This window comes from Ursus maritimus, unplaced genomic scaffold (genome assembly GCF_017311325.1).
Source record: "Ursus maritimus isolate PB19 unplaced genomic scaffold, ASM1731132v1 scaffold_4, whole genome shotgun sequence".
In the NCBI taxonomy this organism is placed as follows: Eukaryota; Metazoa; Chordata; class Mammalia; order Carnivora; family Ursidae; genus Ursus; species Ursus maritimus.
The window spans coordinates 90,825,449-90,838,555 of NW_024426552.1; the positions used below are offsets into that span (position 1 = coordinate 90,825,449).

Consider the following 13,107-nt stretch of genomic DNA (forward strand, 5'->3'; position numbering starts at 1 on the left):
AAGAAAGAAAGAAAGAAAGAAAGAAAGAAAGAAAGAAAGAAAGAAAGAGAAAGGGATAAAGGAAGGAGAGGAAAGGAAGAAGGAAGCAAAGGAAGGGGGAGGGAGGGAAGGAGGAAGGAAGGGGAAGAGAAAAGAGAAGAAAAAAGAGAAGAGAAGACAAGAGAAGGAAGAAAGAGGGAGAAAGAAAGAGGATGTAATAGGTTACAACTACAGTGTTGAATGTAGCTATCACCAGGCAATTATTACTTAAAACAATCAACTTGTAGGAAACTTAATTAGTTAACTGTTTCAAAAAGTTTCAGAAGCGTTATCTTAAATCAAACCAGTCATCACTACAATTGAATCATCTCTATTAAAATGTGGAGATCACATGCATAAAGCCCGATTTTCTCATTATAAACGTTATTTACCGTTAATGCTTTAGTCCACAGATAAATCAAGCTATCAATCATGGTTTAAAATTCTCCAACTAACTTTTTCAGCAAAGTAAAATAACTGCTCTTAAGTAAATAGCATACTCTGAAAGCAAATAATTTTATCAAGTTTTGATGCTGAATTTGTAATCCTTGCTTTTTAAAATTTCAGAGTCAAAGCCATGTTGGTAGCAAACATTCTCTCACTAGCTGGAGCTCTCTTGATGGGGTTTTCAAAGCTGGGACCATCTCACATTCTTATAATTTCAGGAAGAAGCATATCAGGACTCTATTGTGGTAAGTCATGCATGCACACACACACACACACACACACACACACACACACACACACATTTGTCTGAATTATTCTAGAGGCAGATACTATAACATGCAGGCACGTTTTTGAGCCAGAGGTGGCATCACAAAAGGGAAAGGCAATAGTGTAAAATTGAAGTCGTGAATCAGGGAGGTTTGGGACCAGTAAGTGGGAGTTGTGAAAATATCTTCTTGCTCATGGCAATTTCTAGTGGTATAATTGCAGATAAATTATTTAACTCACAGCTTCCTTATCTCTTAAATGAAGGAGGCAGTGTCTGCGATGTAGGGCACTTGTGAGAACACATGTAAAATGCTCAGCCTAGAATCTGCCTACAGTACGCTGCCGAGAAAAGCTAGCTGTTGTTACTGCTCCTGTTGTGCAGTAGACAGTGGCACACTGCTACCCCCGGAACCTGCAGCTCAGCTCTTATGGCCTACTTGCCACCTAGGTCTCTGTCTCTCCTTTCTGGAAAGACCTTGACACCCAAGCCCATCTCTCAGATCACATTCCCTTAGCGGCTGGATTCCAGATGTGGCTGGGTGAAGTATTACCGTGGCAGTGACCACAGGGAGAGGGAGTCAGGCAGGAGCAGCTGGTAGAGAAGTTCATAATGGGCAAAGGATGCTCCCCTGTGAACCTCACATCTGAATATCTGGAATCACTAGTTCTTGGAAATAGCTTTTCAAACTTTCGGAAGTTCCAAACTTTCAGAAGTAAATTTCCATCAGCAGAGGTCTGAACAAAGGAGGATCACTTCATCTCTAAAATAGCCAAATCTTTAGCTTCTCAATGCCAATGAAGCCCTGATTCTGATGGTTTGGAGCCAAGGTTTTAACCCATTGTCCCAAATCATAAAACTGTCTTTCAAAGCACTAATATCCACTGGGGCTGGGGGAGGATGTGAGGATACAAAATGATGCATAAAATGTTTATACAGTTTTTACTTAGAAAGAGAAAAGACTATAGATAACTTCATGTGTCTTCAATGATGCCCTGAAACACAGGCCAAAATACCTACAAGTTAATAACTTAATTAAAAGCCTCTTTTCATTATTTTCAATGTTAATACAAATAGCTGAAAGTTAGGATAGCTTTATCAAGGTGAAGAGACAACCCACATGTGGAGAGATTTAGATTCAGAATAAATCAATCCTGGCACTGTCTTTGCCTGGCCTTAGATATATTAACTGGATCTTCTGTAAAATGCAAAGAATAACACTATCAAGGAGGTCCAAATCATGATTCTTCTTTCTTCTCTCTCCATTTAAAAAATACAGTATGAGGGGGCGCCTGAGTGGCGCAGTTGTTAAGCGTCTGCCTTTGGCTCAGGGCGTGATCCCGGCGTTATGGGATCGAGCCCCACATCAGGCTCCTCCACTGGGAGCCTGCTTCTTCCTCTCCCACTCCCCCTGCTTGTGTCCCCTCCCTCGCTGGCTGTCTCTATTTCTGTCAACTAAATAAATAAAATCTTAAAAAAAAAATACAGTATGAAAAAAAATCATAAATATTTTTGGGAAAATTGAAAAGAAATGTTACAAACATTGTGGAGCAACCTATCACTAGCATAGCCAAGTAACTTGTACTCCCCAACCATGTTTTAAAATTATGCCCGGTCCTGTTCTGAGTATTAAAATTGCTAAAAATTATAGGAAATACATTTTTATTTCAAACTTCTGTGAACTCAGACCTGTGAGTTTATCTACATTACTATGTTCTTGAGATACAATAGGAAGTATTACACAGAGAGTACAGCTTGCAAAAGGGACAAACAACTGGGCTTTTTCTTATTTAAGATCAACAGGCCACACAGTAGAGTCACATGTAAATGTCAGCCAAAATTCAGATGCCATAGCAATCATACAACTGTTCATGTGAGATACTAAGAACAATTTAACGCATTAAAAACATATTGAAACAGTTCCCAAATTCATCTTTTACACAAAAACCATACATTTCCATCTTATAGACAAACTCTCTAAGAGGAAGACTCTGACAACTGTTATTTTTAAATTCCTAAGAAAATGCTAAACATTGCATTCAGCCTTGCTTGTTGATAGTGTCTGACCTTATTTGCACTCAGCAAATGGCTGGATACTCCACCAAGTCCAACATGACTGATGACATCTGCATTTAAGAAAGCTACAGAAGACGGCAGAATTGCCTAGTGCGTTTCAATTTTTTGGTATTCCTTTAAGCACCAAAATCTTTCCTGAAGCCCATTGTTAGGAGAGAATAAAGAAGAAGCTGGGTTGGCCTGGTTGGAGTAATTGAGGGACAAGCCCCTGAATTCCTTAACCTCTTCCACCTGTCCACACCTCCCTCACCACTCTAACAGTGATCTTGAGGCACTTGCACATTGTGGGGATTCAGAGCTTGTAGTTCTCGTGCTAAAGCCCTATTGCACTGTGATCTTGGATAAACTTTCTAACCTCTATAAAGTAAAGAGACTGGCCTAGATATGTTATAATTTCCTTTAATACCATGAGTTTAGATCAAGAATATTATTAAAGCATTCTTTAGTCTCTTTTCTGAAGACAACTTGAGGCATTATGATGTAAATCAATTTTTTAACACGGTCTTAACTAAATAAGGCAATGCTATGAATAACTGCCAAATCCATGACCAACCATTTCTTTCTATTCCTATACCCAACTACAACTTCAATCAAGTCTTATCAACAAATATTCTTTGCATAAACTGTGTCTATGAGTGGGGACAAGGGGTCTTCCTTCCAACAGCCTCTGAAAGGGCCTTTTAGTCAGGATATTGACTATACTTAAACCAAATTATTGTTTGGTTTATTGAGATAGTCTTGGCTGCACTTTCACATTTATGTTCATTTTTTATGCAGGACTAATTTCAGGCTTGGTTCCAATGTACATTGGTGAAATTGCTCCAACCACACTCAGGGGTGCTCTTGGCACACTTCACCAGCTGGCCATTGTCACGGGCATTCTTATTAGTCAGGTAAAATCTCCCATCCCCTACTTCACCTATCCGCTACTTTATCCAGCTTCTCCCTCCCTCACAGACCACACAGCAGAAAAAAAACTAGAGTGGGGGATGCTGTAGAGACTTAGGCTTTTTAGCTCAAAGCCAAATTATTATTGTTCCATTCCTCACTTCTCCCCTTGGATCTGTGGTAGGGTTGGCACTAGAGATGACCCAACATGCCAGGTCTTGAACTTCTGGAGCTAGTCTAGAATTAAATTATTCTGTGCAGATTTCAAAGAATAGGAACTTCACATTTTTGACTGCTGGATTTTCTTTGTTTTGAGCATCGTACCTGGACAATTAATATGTATCTGATTACCATAGCAGTTTATTGTTCAGCTGGCTCTACCCTTCCCTTCTATTCCACGGACTCGAAGTTCTCAGAACCCCTAACCTAGGATTATCCAGAACATAAACCACTGCAATAAGGATGATAAATTTGGTTCTCATTATAATAATTGTTCTATCTATGTAATCCCATTTTATTTCTCTGGGTAATCTAAGAAGAAATCTATTAGGGTCGAAAGTTACACATGATTTTTGGTATTGCTTTAGATGTCAAATGTGTTCTTAAAAGTTTGGTTGTTTCGCATCCTAAATGGCCATATAAGTTAATGAAAACAAACCTAAGTGAACACTTTGTAAAACAAATAGTCCTGAATTTAGTTAAGGAAGACACACTAGTAATAGTTTCTGCTTTGGGCGTACTTGAATCAAAGTTGTCAGGGATTACTATTAAATAACCAACGTACCTTTTCAACAAATGGTTACGGAAGGCAGACCCAAAGTGTTGTGCAGTTGCCATGCTTCCTCCCTGCCTTTTCAGATTGTCGGCCTCAACTTTATCCTGGGCAATCATGAGCGGTGGCATATCCTGCTTGGTTTGTCTGCTGTGCGAGCCATCATCCAGTCTCTGCTGCTCTTCTTCTGTCCGGAAAGCCCCAGGTACCTTTACATCAAGTTGGATGAAGAAGTCAAAGCAAAGAAAAGTAAGTCTGTGGGTGTTTTTTTTTTCTTCCTATTGTTTTGGAACTATCAGCTAATGAAAAACAGTATGCATGAATGTTTTTGGTCAAGTTGGTATGAGCACTTTCCAAATGAAGTCAACGATTACATGTAAGAAGAATGTGCAAGATCACGTCAATATGACTCATGCATGCCATTTCAAACCCATAAACACTTGAGCCCAAATGGGAAACCCACGTGCAGGGTATTAGACTCAACCAGAGTCTTCTAAAAGACCTTTACCTGTATTATGCTTCTATGATAACAAAGATCACAGTTTTCTTTGTCATTAGATAAAGCCAAATATTTTTCTCAAAATTTAAAAACAGGATTTAATTTAACAAAAAAAAAAAATTGCCATCATGCTGTAAAGCAATAGAAAGGGCTATGCAGAACTATAGCTCTTTCATTAACATAATAAAAATAAACTTACTTTTGTTTTGACCTAAGTTGTGTCAAACTGATCATTTTGTGGGCAGGCTTGAAAAGACTCAGAGGAGGTGTTGATGTCACCAAAGACATCAGTGAGATGAGAAAAGAGAAAGAAGAAGCGTCCAGTGAACAGAAAGTCTCCATAATTCAGCTCTTCACCAATTCCAACTACCGACAGCCTATTCTAGTGGCATTGATGCTGCACGTGGCTCAGCAATTTTCTGGAATCAATGGGGTAAGTTTCAGAATACTCTCTAACTCCCTAAAATAAGGAAAGAAAGGGGTATAAATTTAAATAACTAAAAGGCATTTAAGAATGTTGACATCATGTTTTACTATAATAAACATATATTGAGCATTAATTTTCTTTGTTTTGCCTCATCTACTTTCTAAAATTGGATTAGAATTTTTTAAAATGTCAACAATCAATGGTACTGTGTGTCTACTAAGATGGAAGGTGAAAAGCAAAAATCGTAATTAATACAAAAGAGGGAAAAGGAGAATAATTATAACCAAAAAAACCCTAAATTATAAGGGACTCCTAGACTTGAAAAGCAAATTTAAGATTCCTGATAGTCCAGGCAAAAGGAGTTCATGGTTCCTTTATCTATATATCTTTATTTATTTTTAAAGATTTTATTTATTTATTTGAGAGAGAGAGCATGGTGGGGGGCAGAGGGAGAAGGACAAGCAGGCTCCCTGTGACCTGAGCCAAGGCAGATGCTTAACTCATTGAGGCAGCCAAGCACCCCCCACCCTTCATCTATTTAAATGAAGTATACCAGGGGCGCCTAGGTGGCTCAGTTGGTGGAGGATCAGACTCTTGATCTTGATCTCGGGACTATGGGTTCAGGCCTTACACTGGGCTCTGCGTTGGGCTCTGCACTCGGTGTGAAGCCTACTTAAAAATAAATAAATAGATAGATAGATAGATAGATAGATAGATAGATAGATAGATAAATGAAACAAAACCAAATAGCTAGGTGCAAAGAAGTTTCCTGCCATGCAAGAAACTTCCACTCTGTTTGGGGAGCCAGCATACAAAAGAAACAATAGTGTGAACCGGCATGGCATTGGTGAGTGAGGGCAGTAGACAAGACATGATTGAAAAACATACTGAACTGAATGTTAAACTAGCTAGCTTTTAGGTTTTGCACTGAAATCATTGCATTACACAGACTAAAATTGTTCTGCTGGCAATTAGCTACTAGAAGAAAAAAGTAATCATTTGCTAAAAAAAAAACAAACCTAGATTTAAAAAGTCACTTATCCTCTTTTACTGCTGTTAAAAATGTGGTTTGGTCTTCCTGTTATGAGCTAATCACACATCCACAAGGAGGTGGCTTGTGGATGGGCAGAACCTTGGGAGAGGTAAAGAAAGTAATTCTCATCTGTTGGAACAAAAGGAGACCTGAACCTCACTCAACAAGCTGAATACTGCTCTTCTGTCATCTCTATCTTCCTTTAATGGGTCCTTGATGTCCATTGAAATATAACACTCTATATAACTTCAGGGTTTGGAGACCAAATTTGTATCCCTTTTCTCAGCTCTGCCTGTATATCCAAAGGAACAATATTTAGTCTTTCTGAACCTCCCTGCTTTAGCTTCTATCCCAGTGCCTGACATAGAGGCATCCAGGAAATGCTGAACTGAGGCTGTTGGGCAGCCTAAAAATGTGGGATAGTGTGCTATAAGCTACTCTTCACTGAGCACAATCTGTACAGTCCTTCTCCATTAGCCCTATCTGCCAGAAGAGATGCCAGCAACAGGACATGTTAAATGGGGAAGGAATGAGAGAGGATGACAGAATGGCCTTAAAAAACCATTATAAATCTAAAAACATGATCAATAATAAAGGCTATTAGAGAGATTTTGAAGATTTCTCCCTGTCCATGAGTTAGTGAAAATTTTTGGATTAGAGCAATAGCAACCAGAATTGACACAACTTTTCTGGAAAACCATTTGCCAGTATCTATCAAAGCTAAGCATATGCATACACTATGGTCTAGTAATTCTATTCCTGGATGTCAATGTGTACATATTTCACCACAAAGACTGTACTAGAATGTTCATAACAGGACCCTTCGTATTTGCCCAAATGACAACTACCTAAATAACCATCAGTAGTAGATTGGATAATAAATAGTGGTATATTATTACAAATAAAACACTAAGCAATGATAATAAACAGTGTACAAACACACACAGCTATATGGATAATTCTTGCAAAGGTAATGTTGAAGACAGATACCAAATAATTCACACTGTGTTTCCATTTATAGCAAGTATAAAACTAGGCAAAATTTATCATGTTGCTAGAAGTTGAAGAACATCCTTGGAAAAATAGGGGGACATTCTGGGGGATTCTGGAAGACTGGAAATGATTTATTTCTTAATCTGTGTGCTGGTTACACAGGTGTGTTCAGTATGTGAAAATTAATCTGTATACTCATGTTGTGTGTACTTTTTTGTATATATTTTATACCTTAACAAAAATTAAAAAATTAAAAAAGTCTTTATCAACATAATGCAGATTCAGAGTTTTCAGCTAAATTTAAAGAGAACTTTAAGCAATCAGAAGTTTCAAACACTAAAGGTTGAAAGCGGTTTCTCACTGCCTGGAAGTAGAGGACAGATAAAATCTTTAGGGTGTTCTAGGGACCATGGTTCCATAGAAACTACTAAAAATAAACAACCTAAAATATTTCTTGCTAAAGCTATCAGTGCTAGGATTCTTGATTAAAGCTAAATCATTTGCTTTACAGATCTTTTACTACTCAACCAGCATTTTTCAGACAGCTGGAATCAGCCAACCTGTTTATGCAACCATTGGAGTTGGTGCCATCAACATGGTTTTCACTGCTCTCTCTGTGAGTTAATACCCTAAATATGCTACTTGTTCCTCAGCTCAGAAATGGGGGGGGGGGGCTTTGTGATCTAAAAACAACCAGTGATTTATTGTTCATGTGTATTGGGTGTATAGAACCAAGTGGGTCACAGGAAGAGTTCATATGCAAATAACAAACTACTAGCATAGCTGAACAGGTGGATCACTGGTTGTCCCCATTTGCTGGGGACAATGCCATTTAGTCATTCATTTGTGAATCAATAACTTACTTGGGGCACAGAAGACTTCTTCCTTGTGTAAATAGTTGGATTCCTTTTCCTTTGCTCTATACTTGAATCTGTTGGGGTCAGGTGACTACTTGTCATTTCTATCAATATTGGGTCTTCTACCTAGGTTCCTCTCTTTCTATGGTTGAAATTCTTTTTTTAATACTGATGTCTTGGCCAAATGACACTTTATGAAATAAATACTTTAAATACTTTACTTAAAAAAATACTTTAAATACTTTAAAAAATACTTCAAATAATACTTTAAAAATACTTTAAAAAAAATAAGGTCTTCTGTAACATATCTATGCCTGTGACAGGGTTAAACAGACTCAGCGAATTCTTATGATATTAGGTTAATGGATAGAGCTTCCAGATAGCTCACAAGGCCCTAATTTCTGGTGATGCATAAAAATGTGTGTGATATTATAAGAGATGGAGTATAAAGACCGAATACCTTATATGAGGAATGATTCAGTATCTTGACAATAATATTTAACATAAACAATCTAAGAATTAAAGTAAACAAACAGCAAAAAAACCCCTAAAACTTCCCAACTCATGTAATTCACTCTAAAATGAGCATAATTGGGCTTATTTTTGCCTTTAATGCAGGATATTCAAAAAGCTTGTGCTTTTTAATGTTGGTCACCATGTTATATTCAATATACTTTAGTCACTTGTTTTTCATTCTCTGCACATGGACTTTTAACTATTACCTTAGGGTGGTCAATAAATTACAGCCTGGCTACCGAGATCAAAAAGCAGATTTGTCCAGACTACATTAAACAGCACTGGACCTTGGAAAGAGGAAGGAGAACAGATAACAAGGGAACACCAGCAGTTCTGTAGACATGCCTTTAGAGATAATGCCTGTTCAAGCCAAAAGGCCACTCAAAATCGATGAAGGCCTGCCACTGGGATGTAATCCAAGAGCTACTCACATTCTTTTGTCTCCTGAGATATATTTTTTACAAATCCTATTTCAACATATTTTTCTAACATAGAGATTATGCTTAAAACATTTTATATGTAACAGGATTTGTTATGCAAAGCATGAAGTTGTCAAAAGTGGGTAACCCAAACTCTAAATGCCTATAAAGGAAACTACTGCAGAATTTCATTTTTGCCCCCCTCCCCACCAACCCCAGCTGGAGCAGGAGGAGTTGTTTTGAAAAGTTTCTTGATTATTTTGAATATGCCCTTTTAGAGTTTATCCTTTTATTCTGTGAAAGTTTCTGAACAGATGACTGACATTTTAAAAGTCAGACCTAATCATCTGTCTAATTAACCCTCCAGGGCTACAGATAACATTTAGAATTTTTAATTCTATTTATTTTTGAAAAGTTGTTTTAAGGATCAAAAAGTACAAAAAGGATAGTCCTCAGTCGCCTAATTCCTCTCCCCTAAACTAATCAATGTTAATGAATTCCGTGTATCCTTTCAAATAAAGATATACAAGTAGGAATATGCACTGATAAGATATTAATGTTTCACAAACTTGGAAGGGGCATAATTAACCTTTTTTTTTCCTGAATGAATATTTGGGAAAAGAAAGACTTTCCTCACTCCATGCTGAATCATGTTTCCACATTCCATATTTTCTTCCACACTAATGGGCCAGTAGAAGAGGACATGTAAACTTAAAAGAACACAAAACAGGAAGAAATGTGGAGGGCACGGGGACACAGATGGGTCTAGAGAAGAAGCAGAGGCATCCAGGATCTGCATGACCACACACTGTCTTGGGCAAAGACAAGGGGTTTGGTCAGGCAGACATCTCTGTCCTCAAGGAGTGAGTTTAGAATTTATTATCCTATTAATAATAATTGTTCAGAAACAGAAGAAACATAGTAAAAGCCCTCATGCCTGAAGAAATGCTTCTATTTTCTTGATAGCTTGACATGGTGTTATCAAGTCAACTTTTAAAGTCATACTTACAGAGCCAAATTATATAGAGAAATGTTATGAACTTGGGCAAGAGGTGTTTTGCCTACTACCTTCTCAACAGTAAGTGTGGGCTCTTTGCTCATCATCCTGAAGTGATCTGAAACTTGAATATGAATTGCCACTGGAATGAAAGGGGCTTTCACTGTAGGTAAAAACAAATGTTTCTCAGATATTCTCAGAGCCAGAGCTCAAGGGTATTGGGTTGCTGTTGATTTACTGATGGATTTATGAGCCAAGCCAATTTACTCATTGAAGTGAGAAATTATGACAGATAATATTTGTGTGTGATTCACCAACCTTGGCAGTATATCCCAAGGATCAAGCAAGAAGAGTCTATTTAACAAACATTGGTCTTGGCTAATTGTAAATGTTAACCATTAATGCAAAGGTCCACAGACCCAAATGTATCAATGACACATCTCCTAAATTAGGATAAGAAAGCACTTTAAGCTTCTGCTTTAAATAGATAATAGATAATTCACTTCCAGCACCAAATATATTTAGGCACAACAGAAAAATGAAAGTTGCCAGGTGAGTGGTCGTAATTTGACTTTATTAGCAGTGAGAAAGTTGGATGAGAATGGTTGACAACCCAACAATTAAACTATTTCAGGTGTCTGCAGTGCACAAAACCTTGTACTTATAACAGGATAATTACCGAAAGATAAATTAATGTCCTTTTTATGTAGAGCCATTTCAAATGTACAAGAAATCTATTGGAAGAGATCTGAGATGTACAGCCTCTTAATATTGTTCCCCAGTGATAATTGCAGAGTGATGGTAAGGTTATGGTTCTTTCTCCAGAATGGACTGTTAAATCACTGTGACTAAAAGAAGCAGGTATCTGTTAATTACTTCTGCTCACTGAGACCAGTTCTGCCACCTGAGGCAAGAGTGACCCCCCAACTCAGTTCCACATCTGTAAAATGGGATTCTAGAACTGCCTCCTTCCAGCTGTATAAATTAAAATGACCTGTTCGGCAGTAAAAACTACTTAAGTCAGCGTGTTTTAAAACTCTCCTAGGTATTCCTTGTGGAGAAGGCAGGGCGACGCTCTCTGTTTCTAATAGGAATGAGTGGGATGTTTGTCTGTGCCGTCTTCATGTCCGTGGGACTTATACTACTGGTAAGTATAGATTTTTGCACTGAGACTTTTGGTTACCATATGATAGCACTTCTGTGCTCCAGGTTAAAGTGCTCTGTATGTTAAAACATTTGAGATCGACTTATGAAATAAAGCCAGAGGGACAGCATAGAATACAAGGGAGAAATGTAGCTTTCGGGGTTTAAAGACTTAAATGTCACGAGTAAATTGTACTTGTTACCAAGGGAGGCAGTGTCACAAAATGGTCACAGCATAGTCTCTGGGGTCAGCCCTGCTCAGGTTCTAACACTAGCTCTGCCATTTGGTGGTGTAGGGCAAGAACCAGGACGTCTCCAGCCCAGCATCCTTGTCCACTGCTTCATGGAGGGTAATGCATCCTGTCTAGCAATCTTGGTATGAATAGGAGCAAAGGTCACTAGATTCTTGCCTTGCTTCTATCATAGGCAAAGAGTGACTGAGAATCATATAAAGTCCTAATCCAGAGGATTTCCTGTAACAGAGTTCACAAGATTTAAGCATGACTCAGACTAGAATAAACTTGTCTCAAACCAGAATAATTTATAGTTATTTGTACATAAACATATCAAGAAGAGAGCCCACTTAGCTAAAGGAAGCAGCAGCCAATAATCCCAACTCCACTTTTGTTTTCGTTTTGTTTTTTCCTCAGGATAAGCTGGCTTGGATGAGTTATGTGAGCATGGTAGCCATCTTCCTCTTTGTCAGTTTCTTCGAGATTGGGCCTGGCCCCATCCCCTGGTTCATGGTGGCAGAGTTCTTCAGTCAAGGCCCACGGCCTGCTGCTTTAGCAATAGCTGCATTTAGCAACTGGACCTGCAATTTCATTGTAGCTCTGTGTTTCCAGTACATTGCGGTAAGCAGCCTAATATTGTGCAAATTTGCTGAATAGAGATGGAGTAGAACAGCTGCTAACTGGAACTCTGTTTGTTCTCTGTGCAGAAGTTCTGTGGACCTTATGTGTTTTTCCTCTTTGCTGGAGTGGTCCTGGCCTTTACTCTGTTTACATTTTTCAAAGTCCCAGAAACCAAAGGAAAGTCCTTTGAGGAAATCGCAGCAGAATTCCGAAAGAAGAGTAGCTCGGCCCAATCGCCAAAAGCTGCTGTGGAAATGGAGTTCCTTGGAGCTACAGAGACTGTGTAAAGATAACCTGCTTTTTTGACAAGAACAGAAACAGGAAGGAAGTTGTGTGTTTTTAACTGACGATTCTTTGAGAATTTTTTATATCTACGTCTTGAAGTATTGTTTTATTTTTTAGAGAGCTTTTATGCACTCTTCTCAGAAATGTCATCAAAAGTTACCAAAGAAAGTATTTTTTTTTAAGTTAGAGCATCTATTTTTGATAGTAAGACTCTGTTATTAAGTAAACCAAAAGTCTAGCTCATTTTACTACACCAAAGAGCAAGTACATTGTATTGTTCCTAGCTCTATTTCTTTATAAGGAGGTTCTCCTGAAATGGAAGCAGTTTCAATGTATCATGTTACCTCTTCGTTAAGCATGTGACTGGAAACCTGAAGCTGCAGCTCATTTACATATTTGAATATGATTATGTTGACATTTTCTTACCCACAGACCTCATACGAAAGGAGCTTTGGCTAGTGGTAATAAGGTTCATGTTAAAATTGATAACTTTTCTATTTCTCCCACTCAGCTTTTTTCTTCTGTATTAGAATTTGTATTTTGTTTAAAATTTTATTTTTTCTGTATTTTCACGTGAAATGGTTTCTTGAGTATATTAAGATATATTCATAGAGAAAA

At 38.0% G+C, this 13,107-nt stretch overlaps 1 protein-coding gene across 2 annotated transcripts in view; it reads left to right on the forward strand.

Annotated features, from left to right (window-relative positions):
* Positions 1-12,756, forward strand: part of SLC2A2 (solute carrier family 2 member 2) — a 28,618-nt gene extending 15,862 nt beyond the window's left edge. For both annotated transcript variants that reach the window (XM_008705332.2, XM_008705333.2), the window contains 8 exons: positions 586-710; positions 3,584-3,699; positions 4,553-4,715; positions 5,211-5,398; positions 7,930-8,034; positions 11,253-11,354; positions 12,001-12,204; positions 12,291-12,756. In XM_008705332.2, coding sequence (XP_008703554.1) covers positions 586-710; positions 3,584-3,699; positions 4,553-4,715; positions 5,211-5,398; positions 7,930-8,034; positions 11,253-11,354; positions 12,001-12,204; positions 12,291-12,491 — 1,204 coding nt within the window. In that variant the 3' untranslated portion in view covers positions 12,492-12,756. The remainder of the gene's footprint in view (positions 1-585; positions 711-3,583; positions 3,700-4,552; positions 4,716-5,210; positions 5,399-7,929; positions 8,035-11,252; positions 11,355-12,000; positions 12,205-12,290) is intronic.
* Positions 12,757-13,107: the final 351 nt, after the last annotated feature.